This window comes from Nicotiana tomentosiformis, chromosome 3 (genome assembly GCF_000390325.3).
Source record: "Nicotiana tomentosiformis chromosome 3, ASM39032v3, whole genome shotgun sequence".
Lineage (NCBI taxonomy): Eukaryota > Viridiplantae > Streptophyta > Magnoliopsida > Solanales > Solanaceae > Nicotiana > Nicotiana tomentosiformis.
The window spans coordinates 87,356,099-87,374,315 of NC_090814.1; the positions used below are offsets into that span (position 1 = coordinate 87,356,099).

General features: G+C 35.4%; 2 protein-coding genes across 3 annotated transcripts; one reads left to right on the plus strand and one right to left on the minus strand.

The window, feature by feature from the left end:
* The first annotated feature begins 1,058 nt into the window (after positions 1 to 1,058).
* On the plus strand, positions 1,059 to 8,398 carry LOC104119162 (uncharacterized). 2 transcript variants are annotated; one of them, XM_009630592.4, is made up of 4 exons: positions 1,059 to 1,304; positions 1,634 to 1,675; positions 4,031 to 5,662; positions 7,733 to 8,398. In XM_009630592.4, coding segments are annotated over exons 2-4 (2,037 nt in total). In that variant the 5' UTR covers positions 1,059 to 1,304; positions 1,634 to 1,674; the 3' UTR covers positions 8,137 to 8,398. The 2 variants fall into 2 exon arrangements, with proteins under 2 accessions (XP_009628887.1, XP_009628888.1); XM_009630593.4 differs by lacking the exon at positions 1,059 to 1,304 and adding an exon at positions 1,318 to 1,553.
* A 377-nt stretch (positions 8,399 to 8,775) lies between these two features.
* On the minus strand, positions 8,776 to 12,552 carry LOC104119163 (uncharacterized). Its single transcript, XM_009630595.4, has 5 exons — positions 12,268 to 12,552; positions 12,103 to 12,155; positions 11,499 to 11,660; positions 9,571 to 9,672; positions 8,776 to 9,060 (listed from the first exon to the last, which is right to left on the minus strand). Exons 1-5 carry the CDS (start codon positions 12,473 to 12,475, stop codon positions 8,923 to 8,925), a joined length of 663 nt encoding a protein of 220 aa, XP_009628890.1. The 5' UTR covers positions 12,476 to 12,552; the 3' UTR covers positions 8,776 to 8,922.
* Between the last annotated feature and the right edge of the window lie 5,665 nt (positions 12,553 to 18,217).

Genomic DNA, 18,217 nt, shown 5'->3' on the forward strand with positions numbered 1-18,217 from the left:
TTTGCTCCTTAGAGAGAGGAGAACTTGCATGCATAAGTACTCTCATAAAATCCCACTGGCTGCCTATTGTTTAATTTAATCAACCATGTCAGAACATATCATTTTCGTTTGTCATCTTAGGCTTTTTCTATGGTTAATAATCATAACTGATGACATTAGTGCTATACTGCTATATATTATTTAATAATTCATTTTATAATATGGTGGTCAGACATCAAATGCATGTTACAGCTAATTGACGAAGGACAATATTTAGTTTATTGTTCTTCACATTCATTGCCTTAATTAACTATCTGTGCTTCTTGATTGATTGTGGTTCCAGCTACGCCAGTCTCTTCAATTATTAAGGGTTTGTTTTAATACTCAATATACATGACGGTCAAATAAAAAAAAAAGGTACTTCTTCTAAGATGGATAAATATATTTAAGATAATAGTTATAATGCCTTGTGTTAAAAGAACCGAGCTTAAACAGACACAGAGTCAGGATTTGAAAATTATGAGTTTAGTATTCTAATTATTTTAAGTTATTTGGTTCTAAATTAATAATTTGTTCATAATTCAATAATTTTTTAAGACAAATACAAGATTTAAACAAAAGTTACAGGGTTCAACCGAACCCGTATTTGAAGGACTAGCTTCGACTCTAAGCTTAAACTAAAATACGTATCCAATTAGTATTATTTTTCTCTCGAATTTAGTCATATATCTGCAGCCATTTTTCATAATCTACTTCTAAAGCTAAACCTCTCATTCTTTGGAAATAAAGAGAAGAAGCCTTTCTATTACTTTAGATGAGAATACAAAAAGAAAAAGAGTACGGTGAACCGATTAATCAACAATATAAAAACATTGCTTCTTCTTTCCATCAAATCAGAGTGGCGCAGCGGAAGCGTGGTGGGCCCATAACCCACAGGTCTCAGGATCGAAACCGGGCTCTGATATGAGTTGGCTTCAACTGTATCTTTTCTTTCCTGAAATTCTCTGTCTTTACGACGTCACTTCGCTCTGGCCGAAAATTTGAGACATATACGAAAAAAGAGAAGGAGATTACTACTCCATAATTATATTGTTTTCCAGCAAAAAAAAATTCTTATGAAAATAGATGAGATAATTGAACGAGAAGGAGAAGATAAATAAAAAAATAGTGAAAACTCAGGAAGTCCAAGAAATCGATACGAACTAAATCCTAGACTCATAACAGGCCATTAGACCACAAAATATCGCGATAAATCAAACAGATCCCTCTTCTCTGCAACTGTACGTTATCTCCTCCATTGATAATTCGTCTCTTCACTTCTCCATGTGAGTTTTTTTCTTTATTTCTCGTCTACTTTTTCTTCATATCTATTCCCTCCCTTTCGATTTCTGTTTCGTTATTCAAAAATGGTGAAAATCAACACTGTAGACTGTCGACGAATTTCATTTCCGTGGAACTTTCAGCTGGTTACTAAAATTATCGAGTTCAATCTTGTCAATTCATTTTCTATGGCAACTGCAACTAATAATTTCATCTTTTACCTGGAAATTGAACTATCGGATGAAGTTCTAATGGTGATTATTTAGCAATTACTTTACTGATTTATGCTGTATCCGTTCTTCTTAATTTAACTGAATTGCTATTGCTTGTTTAGGTTTGTATAGCCCCGCTCTACTGTGAAGCGCCTCCATAACTAGTAAGTCACTGGAACTATGGGTTTCATTCATGCCTTTGTTATTTCAATTTATGTTAATCTATGAAATGTTAATTTAGTTAATTCAGACCTTACCATCGGGTTATTTTAGAGAGAGCTTGGAGTAAACTACTCCAGATAACTCGTCTTCCCTAAATAAAAGTAAAATAAAAATAAAAATTATCCGCAGTGTTGTCAAAGGCTCATTTGAACGCGCTTAAGCCCTGAAGCTCAAAAAAGCTCACGGCATGCGCTTCGCCTCACTTAGGTTGCACTCTGTGTAGGCAAGGCACTAAGGCATGCGCCTCATTGCCCATAAATTCCATCTTGAGTAAAGTGGTACAAAACAATAAATATATTTGGCAAAAAGGTATCTTAATTGTTATGGAAATCATTATGAATGAAATCCTTAATTATTTCTTGCATTACACATATATTTTTATTTTTTTGTCGTCGCGCCTTTTTTAACTAAAGCTCACACTTCAATCGCGCTTTGCGCTTAAAGCTCTGATAGACCTGGAGCGCTTTTTAACACTTTTCGCAAATAATCCGTTGTTTAAGGCACAATTACCTTGCTTCGTTCACTAATTGCAGAATTCAAGTGGCTTTTTTGCTTCTTGAAAGTAATGCAGTAGTACAGAATTTAACCATCGGAAGTTATCTTTTTTGTTACAATGTTGTACCTGATATAAAGTAGAATAAAAAGGGTTTAGAGCTCTAGAAGAAGAAAAGAAGAAACTAAAGCTTTATATAGCTCTTACGTCTTTTTTGGCCTGACTTGGAAAGGGAATGAAACATGATTATGAACGGCAGATAAACTCGTTAATAAGAATAATTAGTAGTATGATGAAATTGGAAAAAAAAGGGGAGTATGTAGTCTTAAAAAGATTAGGGTTGATTTCGTTGTTGGTTTAATTTGTCACTAGGTGGAAACAAACCATCTACTCTAGATTGCTTTTTGAATATTTGTGTTGCTTGCGTTAAGCTTACAGTTCTATAAAGCATAGGTGAACTAGTCTTTTTGAAAGCTTAGTAGTTGTGCGGCCTATCACGTTTCCACTTGATCGTGCAAGTCTATACAATAATCTTTAATGGTAGTTTTATGTTAAGCCTAAATTTCTTTAACTTAAGAAATATTTGTCATTTATTAAAAAGAAATCGTGAAAAATTGTTTTCCTTTTTTAATTAGAGTTTCTTAAATTTAATGTATGATAAATATTGTACATGTTAGTCACTCTGAAGCATCTAAAATTGCAAAAAATGTTTTAGTTATGAGTAATCATATTGTGGTAGGTAAGTTTACTGGATGTCAATTGCAGTTTCCCACTACAATGTCGCAGATCTAGTAAATGTTGGAAGTACTGCAAATGAGATGTTGACAATCAAGGACATCTCAAAAATTCTACATCACAAATGTTGTCCTTTTGAGCTTGTTATTGAGGAATGCAAATGGTATACATATATCCAACCCCAAAGATACTAAAAATGAAAAAGAGAGAAAGAAAAAGGAGTATAAAAAGCTTATTGTCATTCACCACTGTTGGTGTTATATATACCACTTAAAAGTAATATAGTGCCAAATTGAAAGGGAACAAAAGTTTAAATAAAAGGGATAACTACAACTCTTGACCAAGAGACAACAAACTGATGTTTTTTTTTGGTTGGTACACCATATTATTAGAAGGAATTTAGTTGATCAGTTTAACAAAATAGAAACCTAGCTTTAATTTGGGGATTTTGAGTGGAACCACTTTAGTTTCCTTCTTTTTGTCTTTTTACAGAGATTGAAATTCGATAATAGCGCTTTCACATAATTGATCAGTGGTAAAACCACCGTGTGATTCTCTTGTGCTGCTTTTCCAACTTAAATACTGGCACTTTTTAACAGAATGGCGATTGTAAATAGTTGAGTTTTTTTTATAAAGTTGAGGTTTTTAAAAAGTATATTGGTATATGATTGAAGCCTATGCAAACGCATCACGCTTTGCTAGCGAATTAAGATACATCCTTGTTGCATGAGTTGAAGATGATTGACATATAGTAGGTAGCATTTGTTTGAGCTTATCGTTATTACCTAACAAGATATATATCTACCTTAATAGCAGATTAACACTTGACTTTATCATTGCATTCATTTCAAATTGTTAAAGAGATTTCCTAAATGACAATTTTGTTTCATTATTGTGCACCATATACAGTCTTTCTTTATCCCCACTTGTGGGATCACATTGGGTATGTTGTTGTTGTTATTGACTACAATCTTTCTTTATGTTAAGAGGGGAAAAGATAATAGAATGAATAAGAAAAACCATCTAGGATGAGTCATAAAATTATCTAACCGATATTTTTTTCTGGCAGTGGTTCGAGAAAAAGATGTCTGTTGGGAATATGCGGAGAAGTTAGACGGAAATAAAGTGAGATGTAAATTCTGTCTTAGAATTCTCAACGGTGGCATTAGTAGGTTAAAGCACCACTTATCCAGACTTCCCAGTAAAGGTGTGAATCCATGTACTAAGGTGAGAGATGATGTTACTGACAGGGTAAGGGCAATAGTAGCATCAAAGGATGAGGCAAAGGAAACTCCTAGTACTAAAAAGCATAAGCTCATTGAGGCTAAATCTCTTGTAAATATTTCTCCAGAAAAACCCCTTTTGTCTGTGGAACCAATAACTCCAATTGCAAGAACTTTTCCACCAATTGGGCAGGCTATCTCTTCACCTGGAAATAACCAAGAAAATGCGGAGAGAAGTATTGCATTGTTCTTTTTTGAGAACAAAATTGACTTCGGTGTTGCAAGATCTTCCTCTTACCATCAAATGATTGAGGCAGTAGGGAAGTGTGGCAGTGGGTTTTTAGGTCCTTCTCCTGAAACTCTGAAAGCAACATGGTTGGAGAGGATCAAGTCTGAAGTAAGCTTACAGTCAAAAGATGTTGAGAAAGAGTGGGCAATGACAGGTTGCACTTTAATTGCAGAAACATGGACAGATAACAAAATGAAAGCTTTGATCAACTTCTTGGTTTCATCACCCTCCAGGACTATTTTCTACAAATCTGTAGATGCATCTTCATATTTTAAGAATCTAAAATGCCTCTCTGAGTTGTTTGATTCAATCATTCAGGAATTTGGCCCAGAGAATATTGTGCAAGTAATTGTGGATAATACACTTTACTGCACTGGTATAGTGAACCATATTTTGCAGAACTATGGGAGTGTTTTTGTGTCCCCTTGTGCTTCACAGTGTATAAACACAATCTTAGACGAGTTTTCGAAATTAGATTGGGTATATAGATGCATTTTACAGGCGCAATCAATCTCGAAGTTTATATACAATAATTCCTCATTGCTTGTTCTCATGAAAAAGTTCACTCTAGGACAAGAGATCATCAAGACTGGTATCACAAAGTCCGTTTCACACTTTCTCTCCTTACAATGTCTACTGAAGCATAGGTCAAGATTGAAACTTATGTTTAACAGTCCAGAGTTTGCTGCCAATTCTGCTTATACAAATAAACCGCAAAGCATTAATTGTATTGGAATTCTCGATGACAATGACTTTTGGAGGACAGCTGAAGAGTGTGTTGCTATTTCTGAGCCCTTTCTCAAAGTAATGAGGGAAGTATCTGGAGGAAAGCCAGCTGTGGGCTCTATATATGAACTATTGACCAGAGCAAAGGAGTCAATACGGACATACTATATTATGGATGAAACAAAGTGCACGACATTTTTGGATATAGTAGATAAGAAATGGCAGAATAACCTCCACTCTCCTCTGCATTCAGCAGCTGCCTTTTTGAATCCTAGCATCCAATACAACACAGAAGTCAAGTTTCTTGGGTCAATAAAAGAAGATTTTTTCAGAGTGCTGGAGAAGCTATTACCGACTCCCGAATTGAGGCGAGATATCACCACTCAAATCCTTTCATTTACAAGGGCATCAGGAATGTTTGGTTGTAATCTGGCAAAGGAGGCAATTGATACTGTTCCTCCAGGTATGACTGAAGCTTTAGATTCAAACGTTTTGTGCATCCCCAGTACATATACTTAAATTGAAGAGATCCTAAGAAAATTCTTGTCCGTTCATTCTTCTTTCTTCTCCTTGAGATAGTAGGAAAGCTGGCTAGCACCTTCTTCTAAATTGACATGTCATAGGTCACGTAGTGATATCCTGCATTGGCAGAAAAATAATTCCTATTAGACTAATGGGTTCCTTTGGTGTTCCCTGGAGATCTCTCTCCCTTTATTTTTGTGGACTTAGGTGGAATGGGTATAACCTATTTGAGACCCTTTGGGTTTGCCCAGTTGGTTTGGAGGGCGGTCATCCACACGGATGACCTGGGATCGAATCCCCCTCAATGCCTTCTGGGTTGAGCCTGTCGCACATGGCTTGCCTAGTGCGGATTATCTCCCCTGTGTCTGTGTGGTTTGCAGGCTATTACACAGGGGGAAGTTTACCCAGTGCGCACCAAGTGTAGCGGCTGCGGGTTTCCCTCTTAACAAAAAATAAAAAATAAAATAAAATATGGGTATAGCCTATTTGCTTATGTTACTTTTTACTGGCATAGAGATCTTTATTTCCAAAAGGTATAAATGCTTTTTAAATTCCTCTTGGAAAGGTGAAAAACTCGAAATTTTGTTGCATTATTCTGACCAACTATAGAAAAAGTAAAAGAAGAGAAATGAAAGATGTGTGATATTTCTTTTGTATCTTTCATGTGGTATCCACTCAGGCACTCACAACTAGAGAGAACCTTATCAGAACTCAGAAGGAGATCATAAATCCTATTTCTCTTGGCCTTGCAGAATAGGTTTTCTTTTTCAAAAGTTTCACTTGTATTTCCTTCATTTTACTTACACCTGGAAGTTTCATTAGTTGCCTATATGATTTTCAAGAAAAAAAATGATATTTCCAACGAAAGCTTTTCTTTTAAGCTTCGTGCAACTGCAACTCGTAGACTCCATTTTGGATATAGACCTGAAAAGATTATAGAATATAGTGTTCTAAATGCTCTTCTCCTATAAAATGAACTCTCTTTTTCTTCCCTTTAGCATGGAGAAAATGATGGTTGCAACACATGGTCAAAATGCGGAAACCCAGTAATATCTGGTCATTAGAACTTGCAAGTGTTCTGGGATTCAATTTCTAATTAGTGTTTTTATAGTGTTGTGAAGGTTCGAGACTAGATTTTAAGTTTTTCTTTTCCTGAAAGTTCTAGGCTTCAGAGTTAAGAGTACTAAAATTAGTTCCAGACTCTAGTTTGAGCCTTAAGTTATATCTGGATAAAGCAGTAGTGTTGCAAGCTGATCTTTTGAGTTATCTATAAACTAGTTTGAGTTTGGTTTTTTGTCTGAATACTTTGCGATCTAGTTAGATCTACTACCTTACAAGAAAATAAGAAAGAGAGGCACCAGCTTTAAGAATCAGTCATGAAGGTCATTTAACGTTTCATGTTTAATTTAAGCAAAATCCAATGTGAGATTTAAAATTGTTAGAAACAACTAAGCTATTGTTGCCTGTGCTTGTTGTGCTTGCTACCTCCTAAGTTAAGTAAAACCATGAGCTAATAAAAGGAGATGTACTTGGGTTTTTATTTCTCATTTATCAAAAGAAATAAAAAAGAGATGTACTTGAACGGCAATTCTGCCTCGAAATACATACCTATCACTTCCTGCAAGACTAAACATTCAGGAAGCAATGAAGTCAGTGGAACTTTTGAACCTAAAAGTTGTAAAAAAACATTAATGACTCGGTAGATATTAACTGGTAGTAAGACTTCCATAAGACTGGCTTAAAATACTGACTAAGCTGAAATTATGTCTAGTTGATCGCTAACCTTGAGTCAAGTCTCCTCTGAATGCATCAATTGTATGTACTTTCTCCAGCATGTCGTAAATGACTTGAACTGTTCTGTTATAATTTTCTATCATCTTGCTTGCATCTCAATTCATAGATTCATGCTGTCAGAAAAATGACTGCTGCCGACACTTCATGCTTTTTATACAAGCTTTCGTCATTGCCTAACTAACTCTCAATGGACTGATACGAAGGAAATGCATTGTAGGTATTTGGTGGGAACAGTACGGTGATGCTGCTCCTACGTTGCAGAGAGTCGCCATTAGAATACTTAGCCAGGTATGCAGTACATTCACTTTTGAACGACATTGGAGCACATTTCAACAAATCCACTCTGAGAGGCGCAATAAGATTGATAAGGAAACCCTTCTGGACCTTGTTTACATAAACTATAATCTGAAGTTAGCACGGTATTTGGTTTCTAAACCTACCGAGGAGGATCCCCTCCAACTTGATGACATAGATATGACATCTGAGTGGGTAGAAGAGGTGGATAATCCTAGTCCAACTCAGTGGCTTGATAGATTTGGTTCTCTGGATGGAAATGACTTGAACACACGACAGTTTACCGCTGCAATATTTGGTGCTAGTGACCACATATTTGGTTTATGACCAGGTTGTCGTCCACCCCCAACGTGCAGGGATTTAGTCGTCATAATGTAGTGTCTTGGAATCGTGTGGTACTTTTAGCTCTTCTTTTTTCATGTAAAAACGTAGTTAGGAGTAGTGCAAGTAGCTGTTCTGATAGGCCATCTAAACGCCATTCCTACCCAGAAATAGAGGGGGATGGTAGTTGGTAAACTGGCCATGTATGTTACATACATTAGTGTATACATTGTGCAGTACGTGAGAAAGGTGTTCCGTTTATCCTCTATCGAAATATTTGGGTAGTCAGGGAAATCTAATTATACTTTTGACACCCCTTTGGAATAAGTTGCAACAAAGGTCCTATCAGACACATGGGAGACCAAACTACTGTTTCCTTGTGGATGCCCAGAACATTTGCGCCAAGTTCTGTAAATTTTCGGCTAAGTCTACCAACGCAAAAGGGAAGGCAAGCCAACTGTCTTATATGAAAGTTTACTGGCTCCGAAGTTGAATTGGTATCGTGTTTGGACAAAGCACGGCAATAGTAATTAAAAAGCTAACTAGAATGCCAGGACGCAAAATTGACATGGGAGAAGAATAACCTCTACCAGCCTACTTCGCTTATTGCAACCTTGCAGCTATCATATCAATGCCAAACATCACTTATCTAAAGTTAATAGGACTTATCAGAAAATATCTATCTGCACAAGCATAAAATACATTTACAATGACATTATAATGTACTGACACCTTCATTACATTCTCAAAAAATTTATTTTATTTTTACAGAAGACGTGATCATAAAAACTATTATGATGAATTGCCAATCAAATGAGATATCGCCTTGTCTGTATCGTTGTCATTCAATAGTAAGGCATCTGCAACACTGTTTGGTGAGAATCCCATCTCTTCTTTCAAGCGAGTATATCTCTCGGCAAATTCCTTGACCTGATTAGTTGATGAAAATGTTAGAAAAAGCTAATGAACGGTCACATTTACTATAGACAAGTGCTCCTTAATGCTAGTGGTCAAATTTTTGTATAACACTTCCTTGTTCACTTCAACATTCTACAATCTCGGTCGCAAATTAAATGTCATGTTTGGCCATTCAAAAACTAAAATTCAATTTTTGTTAACATTACTGTCGAAGTGGTTTTATGATGGAAAAAGATGCATCAAGTTGTACCTTCATGCAGTTTTAAATATCTAATTCTCTTTACAAAACATAATGTAATCATTTTCCAATTTCAATATAAAAATTAGTTAACTTGACCGTCGATGAATTAAATTTGAAATTTGACTTAAACGGGAAGAAAATAAGAAATGGAAGTCTTTGTAGAGAAATGTCTTCACAAACTTAATTTAAAGTAAGTTTTGTAGATAAGCTAATTTGACCGTGCTCCTAGTGCTACATGCAGGCATAGAAATGTAAGAGAAGCATATAAAAGATATGTATACCTTGATCGGGTTGTCTCCATAATTTGCAACCGCTATGGCCACAGCCTCTCTGTTGAAACCAAATGAAGTGTATTTGTTTATAACAGAATCTCCAGTGGATCCCTATATTCAAGTAAGAAAAGACTCATTCAAATATCAACAAAAATTAAGTCTCTGTTGATGAGCACCAAATCAGAAATCACATTGAGTAAACTGCAAAATATTTGATGTATTACACATTCCCAAACAAAGCACATGATGTGCTCTTGGCAATCAATACTTGATGTTATATGTGTGTGTGTGCGCGCGCACATACACATATATTTAACGATGCTAACTACCTTTGTTCATAGATTTAATATTTGACATCCTAAAAATGTCAAAATATAAATGACATGTTTAGAGACATGAATTTTTCCTCCTTTGCAGTATATAAACCATATTTGGATCCACAAATTCAAAATGAGGGATCCAACTTGTGGATTTACTTGTTACGCTAATTCCTAGAAAGGAAAAGGACAAACTTATTCTTTCTTAGGTCAAGTAAGCTATGCATAATAGAATATGTTGTTTAAAGAATAATCCTCACCGTAGGAAGGTGTTAGGTAGTTAGTGTATGTAACTTCAATGTTCCACATTGGTTAGTAGGTATTATGTATTGTGTAAAGTCTGTATAAGATAATTAAAGTTACTCATCTTGATAATACTTTCCCTTGCCTTCATTTCTCACAGAAGGATTTAACCACGTTGAAAACTTAAAAGTAGTCTACCTGAGCCAAGGAAAAGGAAGTACAAGAACCAACACTTGCACCATTATCCTCAAGCTTAATTGTGGTAAACAGGGCAGAACAGTAGCATTGCTTATTAGCATCTCCTCAATTATCCAGGAGTCCAACCCAGAGAAAGAGCCTGAACAGATATTAAAATAACGCCAGATTTGTCGCCAACTATGAACTGAATGACTGGAAGCCGCATCTCATAATCTTCAGTTTCAATGTAGACTAGGAATACGTAAAGATATGTCATTGGAAGTAATTTCCTACTCTAAAAAAAATAAAAGAGTTACATCTTAAAGATTCAGCTCTTTTTTTCAAATTTGGACCTTCCTGGAAGCAGCAGTGCCACAATCACATTTTGTAAGATCAAGTGATGATAAAAAGAGACTAAAACATCTCAAGGCTCAAACTACTTTACATATTTGACTACCTCCACCATATGCCAGAGTACAGGTGTCTAACTTTTGTATATTTCTTTCGCTTGTTGATGAGCTTTTTAATCTCTATAGTTTAAGACCAAATTAAATAAAATAGATAGCAATAGAAATCCCCCAATTAAGATGTTAGTCTTATGACCCAGCCACTGCCCTAGCAGTTAAATATAGAAATGCATATGGGTGCAAACCAAAGAAGTACTCTCTCTGTTTTCAATTTCTATGACGCTCTTTTCATTTTGGGGTGCTCCAAGATGTTTGTCATCACTCCATGTCTAGCCAACTTTCACAACTTCCAAGAATGCAAATCCAGTAAACTACACAAATTTGAAGCTTTGATGTGATGTTTTCTGTATCAAACCAACTTTTTCAATTGTTTCTTTATTTATTTCTTCCACTACCACTAATAATATACACAAGTCAAAATGAATATCTTTAACACCATGATCAGTCAAGCACAGTCATATAATTGAAATGGAGGAGAATTTCAGCTAACAATCAACTACACCTCAATTCTAAACTAGTTGGGTGGGCTATATGAATCCTCTTAAGCCCTTCACTCTATTCAAGGGCCAACATAGTGTTGTCCTAGGTGGGTACGTCCCAACAAATTCACTATTCAGGGGATTAATTATACTTGGACATTTTCATTCAGATACCGGACTGGATACGCTTAGAGATACTTATGTAAGTAGAGTTTAGAACTATAGTTAACAAGATTACAAGAAATACAAAATACCGTGTTAGTTTGTTCTGGCAATCTAGATGGAAGATTTTCCAGCCCTAGCCTGCTCCAGTTCTGGCTTTCCTTTTCTGCTTCGGCCAGAATCTTTTTCTCAAAGTCAAAATCAAAGTTGAATGTGCTCCGAGGAATGTCTCCCACTTGTGTTGACAGCGGAGGCTGCAAGAAACCGAAAATAATATATTGTTCACATAAACGACTTAAGTTATGCATCTGATACAATACTAAATTAATAGTATACAAAATCTAGTTATGGAAACAAACTGATGAGTAGAATTATATTGAGTTTAAGTCCTATGCACTGACAATGTAAAAGTATTTTGACAATCAGATCATTTATTTAGGTAATTACAAGTAAATCTCTCAATAAATATTAGGTTATCATTAAAAATGATAACTAACCTCAGGTTAAAATTCACTGATAATGTAAGAAGCTTTTAAAACGATCCGTGTATATAACTTAAATTTTATATTTGCAAAAGGTCCTATGAAGCACGGTTGTATATCACAGTCGGAAGCACGTCCAGCATATAAGCACCTCAGAACTTGGACTACATGTACAAGACTACAATAGTATATATTAAGCATAAAGGATTCGTACCGGAGGTGTAATCCGATATTCAGGTTTAATAGCAACTCTGATGCCAATTCCAGCTGCATAAAAAACAGGTGAAAGATCAAAATTGCGCTAATTGAAATTGACTCCGAACAGATTAACCTACAACGCTTACATAAATGAGAGATCAGAGATCGAGGAAATACATACTGTTGGAAGACGGAGAAGAGGTGTGATGAATAGGAGGGTTACGGCCGCCGCCGGAGGGTTGACCAACCCTAGGATATAGTCCGGGAGCTTGTTGACCGTACATGGGATGTGGATGTGGATGTGGAGCGCCAGTTGCTGGTCTGCCGTACATCGGCGGCAATTGTGTATCGTAAGGAGATCCTGTTCTGTTCCTGTAATCGTATTCCATGGCTGGCTAGATGGCAGGAGAATTTCTTCGAACCCGGGAATTTGATTTCCGTCTGTAGCACGCTTTTGTTAGGGCGAAGTGCATCATTAGCCAATTTTAAGCCCGCTATTTAAAATATATCCATAATTTATAATATATTTAAAGATTAGTTAATTCACACACACTATAGAATTAAGCATCATTTTTTATCTGCTAATTTTAATTTCAGGAATAAGTGTCATGAATTTCTGAATTACTAATTTAAAATTCAGGATATAAGATTCGAACTTCTAGACACAATTTTCGAATTTTAAGACATGATGTCATGAAGTTTGAATTTTTAGATTTAAATTCTAGGACGTCGTATACTGAAGTTTCAGTAAAATTATCTAATATTTAAGTATATTATAAACTATGGATATATTTTAAATATCATTGCTTAAAGGTGGCTACCTGATGTCATTTCCACTTTTTGTTACTGATTCTGAGTTTTGGGCTTTGTGCCTAAGCCGTGCGGGCTTCTTATGATCCAAATATGTATTGGATTTGGATGGGTGATCCAAACACGGATACACTTCCTTTTTCTATTTTTTCCCCGAAAGAGGAAAATATTCTTATTTTTTTCTGAAAGAGGAAAATATTCAATGCAATTATTTACTTAATGTTAAGTGGAGTAATAAATTTTGTACCTTTATTGATTTAGTGTATGCGTCCAATGCAGGTAAAGTTACGTCATCACATTGTATATGAGTAAATATTTAGATCTAAGTTTATACAATTAGATTTGTAGTGAAAAAAAGTTAATCTTAGTCAATATTAATATTCAAACTAGTGAATTTATCCGCGCTTCGCGCGGTTATAAAAACACATTTGATTCATAAATAATTATTTTATAAATTTAATTGAAATAAAAGAGATAAAATTTGACGTACATATATAAATAAAAAATAAATTATACATATTGATTGAGGTTAGATGGACAATATTTTCATAATCTGATTTTTTTAAGAAATGAAAAAAAAAATTCACTTATATACTTCATGTGTATGTGTATGCGCATCTTATTCCCTTAGTCTAAATCTAATGCATATCTAAAACATACCCATTCTTTCATTAGATAGTACAACTTTTGTTTTGCTTCTCCTTTTTTTTTAAAAAAAAAAAAATTTCTATTCAAATCATAGAATTTGAAATGAATGCAATGCAACTAAAAAATAAAAAATAAAAAGTATTGAATTGTATTCCCAATATCTATTTGTTTTCCTATTCTTTTTTCTTTCATTATTCTTTTTTTCTTTTCCTAATATATTTTTTAAACTCCCTCTCAATTCTCCTATTCTAGAAAGGCCATTGAATCTGCTCTATCATTATTGATTTCCTTCCTCTTCCCCCCTCTTAATTCATCTATTCTAGAAAACCCTTTAAATCTCTATTATCCTCGATAAATTATAAGAATTACAGTTTAAGTAACATATATTGGTAGTTAATTTTTATTTATTTATTATCAAGTTACCTAAAAGATATCTCTACAAGTGATTTAACATAAAAAAAGAATTTATAATTGGAAAAAGAAAATATATTATTTGCTTATTTGCTACAATAGGTAAATATGATATGATATTGTAAATTAAATTTTTATACATCATCAATGTATATAAGTAGAATAAAACACTTCGCTCCCTTCTTCATAGTATTTACAAATCTCCAATTTCTTCTACTAACTCTCTGCAAAATTTCTAAAAAGTTTGCTTCTTTCTCTTTCAATGTTCCCATCGCCAATACAATAAATTGAAAAAAGTAATTCATTCAAAAAAAGAAAAAGGATCCAAGTATCAGAAAGAGGATAAGGAAAAGAATTTCTGGTTCCTCCTTGTTCTTTTTCTTTTGTGTCAACATTCAAGATATATTTGTTCGTTCACATAATTATATCAGTAGTATCCAAATTAAAGAGCAAGAACAACAATATTATTAGAGTGTTTTCACAGCAATTTATTTTCATGACTTCCTTCCTCAACAATGTGAATAGCAAGATACCTCAATAATATCAACTCCGCTGGGTAAAAAAATGTTAGTCCCGCCAATATTGCTGTATATGTAAATAATAATTCTACAAAATATAAGTTATCGTAATGAAACAGTAAATAATTCGTTCCCACTGAATTCACAGTGTTTCCTTAAAGAATTTAATCCCCTCCTAGTACCCAAGGTAATGGATTATTTCCTCCCAGGATAGAACGAATCACACACTGGTGTAGCGGTACTTCAAACCCCAGTGTTTCAGCAAACACAAAGTTCGGTAGCAAATCACACTTACAGTTGCTTTGTTTGAAGTTAAAACAATGCAGAACGAAGGAGTAGAAACTCAGAAAATCGTATGGAAATGCTGAGAGGAAGGAGTGCAATGTATAGCCAAATCTGTTGAGCGATTTTCAGTTTGTTAGTCTTGTGTATTGTGTGTGTCTTTCTTCAACAGCTGCTGCACATATATATAGCAGCCAGTGTTGAAGAAGATCAATCGTCCACCCTCCATGGTGGAGCAAGCATTAGCTTGTTTGCGGAGCAAGCACATTCATGGTGGGAAGAGCATTAGGCGGCTGCCAAATGGTCAATACAAGGATTGAAAATATCCGTTATAAATGCGGATAATCTTACGTTAATATTTACTATTAACAAATCCAAATCCAAAGCCGAAGCCGAAGCCGAAGCCGTAGCCGTAGCCGAAGCCGAGCCGAGCGAGCGACGACGACGACGGCGCGAGGCTTGCTTTCTTCTTAACTCTTTAAGAGCTACAAGAAGAGCAATTATATATATACCCACCAAAAATGTCTTCCACTTCCAATATGGGACAATGTCTCATTGTTAAGAGGGGGAAACTTAAAATTTTACTCAAAATTTCATTTTCCCTCCATTTCCCATTCACCCTCATTTTAAGAATATTACATCTTAAATTAAAACCTCAACAATCCCCCACATGAATGGGGAATGGCTATATCATGGAAGTATGCATGGAAAAACTGTGTGATTTACAAGCAAGGATTAATCGCATCTGGATAAGTAGGTTTCCCTTTGAACTTTCCGTAGTAAACTTATGTCGGATATACTCGGTCAATCGGTAGATTTGATATCTTTGAACCGTCGATCTTTGGTGTATACCTAGACAATCATAAGTCACACAATCAACCCTTAACCGTCTTTGGTTCTCATTGTTGTGTTCGTTTCAGCCATGAACACCGCCTGGTTTCATAAGTGCGTAGAGAACTGGCCTTACAAAGTTCTCCTTGAAGCGGCTAACACTTCACACTTACATAGGTGATTCCTAAACGTGTCATCCTGTAGATACACTATTTGATATACCCCGTATCAAATTTAGAAATCATTAAAAAGCCTTAATGCTTTATCCTTGGTACTGAACATTGTCTCATCACGAGAACGGACTAAAATTTTATTTGACAATGTTGAACCGTCATTAATGACTTTGTTTGATCTCCTTGAACCTAGATCTTGGGATCTCCAGTCTTCTAGGTAGAGTTACCGCCACAATGACTTGTTCTCGGCCATAGCCCCATTCCCCTTGATGATTTCTCAACTACCTCTCTAGTTAGGCCTTTTGTAAGTGGATCTGACACATTATCACTTGACTTTACATAGTCAATCATGATAATTCCTCTAGAGAGTAATTGCCTAACGGTTTTATGTCTTCGTCGTATATGACGAGATTTACCATTATACATAGCGCTCCCAGCCCTTCCAATTGCCGCTAGACTATCACAATGTATGCATATTGGTGCCAACGGTTTGGGCCAAAATGGAATGTCTTCCAAAAAATTTTGGAGCCATTCAGCTTCTTCACCGGCTTTATCTAAGGCTATGAATTCAGCCTCCATTGTAGAGCGGGCAATACATGTTTGTTTGGACGACTTCCAAGATACCGCTCCTCCACCAATAGTGAATACATATCCACTCGTGGACTTAGAATCAGTTGAACCGATGATCCAATTTGCATCACAGTATCCCTCAATCACCGCAGGGAAATTACTGTAGTGCAATTCAAAGTTCTGGGTATGTTCTAAATATCCCAAAACTCGTTTCATTGCCATCCAATGAGATTGGCCTGGATTGCTCGTATATCGACTCAGTTTACTTATAGCACAAGCTATATCTGGTCGTGTACAATTCATGATATACATTAAGCATCCCAACACACGAGCATAATCCAATTGTGATATGCTTTGGCCTTTATTCTTTGCTAATGCAAGATTCACGTCAATTGGAGTCTTTGCAACTTTAAAGCCCAAGTGCTTGAATTTTTCAAGTACTGTCTTAATATAATGAGATTGTGACAATGCCAGACCTTGAGGAGTCTTATGGATCTTAATTCCCAGAATTAAATCAGCAACTCCCAAGTCTTTCATATCAAACTTGCTATTGAGCATACGCTTAGTAGCATTTATGTTGGCAATGTCATTACTCATTATCAGCATATCATCCACATATAGGCAAACAATGACTATGTGATTTGGAACATTTTTAATGTACACACATTTATCACATTTATTTATCTTAAAACCATTTGACAATATTGTTTGGTCAAATTTCGCATGCCATTATTTGGGTGCTTGTTTTAGTCCGTAAAGAGACTTAACAAGTCTACATACCTTCTTTTCTTTACCTGGAACCACAAACCCTTCAGGTTGTTCCATGTAAATTTCTTCCTCCAACTCTCCATTTAAGAAGGCCGTCTTAACATCCATTTGATGAATTTCAAGACCATACACTGCAGCTAATGCTACTAACATCCGTATGGACGTAATTCTTGTAACTGGAGAGTATGTATCAAAGTAGTCTAGACCTTCTCGTTGTCTATACCCTTTGACTATGAGCCTTGCCTTGAATTTATCAATAGTGCCATCATCTTTGATTTTTCTCTTAAAAATCCATTTAGAACCTAAAGGTTTATTTTCAGGAGGAAGATCAGCCAATTCCCATGTATGGTTGTTCAATATGGATTCTATTTCACTATTGACTGCCTTTTTCCAAAACAATGATTCCGAAGAAGTCATAGCTTCTTTAAATGTTTGAGGCTCATTCTCCAATAAGAAAGTCACAAAATCTGGTCCAAATGAAGTAGACGTTCTTTGACGTTTACTACGTCTTGGATCCTCCTGATTACATGTACTTTCTTTTGTTTCTTCCCGAGGTCATTTAGATCCTTCACCAAACGACTCACATTCCTTTTTATACGGATATATATTTTCAAAAAACTCAGCATTATCTGATTCTATAACCGTATTATTATGAATGTCGGGATTTTCTGATTTATGAACCAGAAATCGATATGCTTTACTATTTGTCGCATATCCTATGAAAACACAATCAACGGTTTTCGGTCCTATCTTTACCCTTTTGGGTTTAAGAACTTGCACTTTTGCCAAACACCTCCACACTTTAAAATAATTCAAGCTGGGCTTCCTTCCTTTCCATTTTTCATATGGAATGGATTGTGTTTTGCTATGGGGCACTCGATTTAATATTCGATTAGCCGTAAGAATGGATTTCCCCCACAAGTTCTGTGGCAAACCAGAACTTATCAACAACGCATTCATCATCTCCTTTAATGTGCGATTCTTTCTTTCCGCAATCCAATTAGATTGGGGAGTGTAAGGGGCTGTTGTTTGATGAATAATTCCATATTCTAAACATATTTCTTCAAAAGGAGATTCATATTCACCACCCCTATCACTTCTTATCATTTTTACTTTCTTG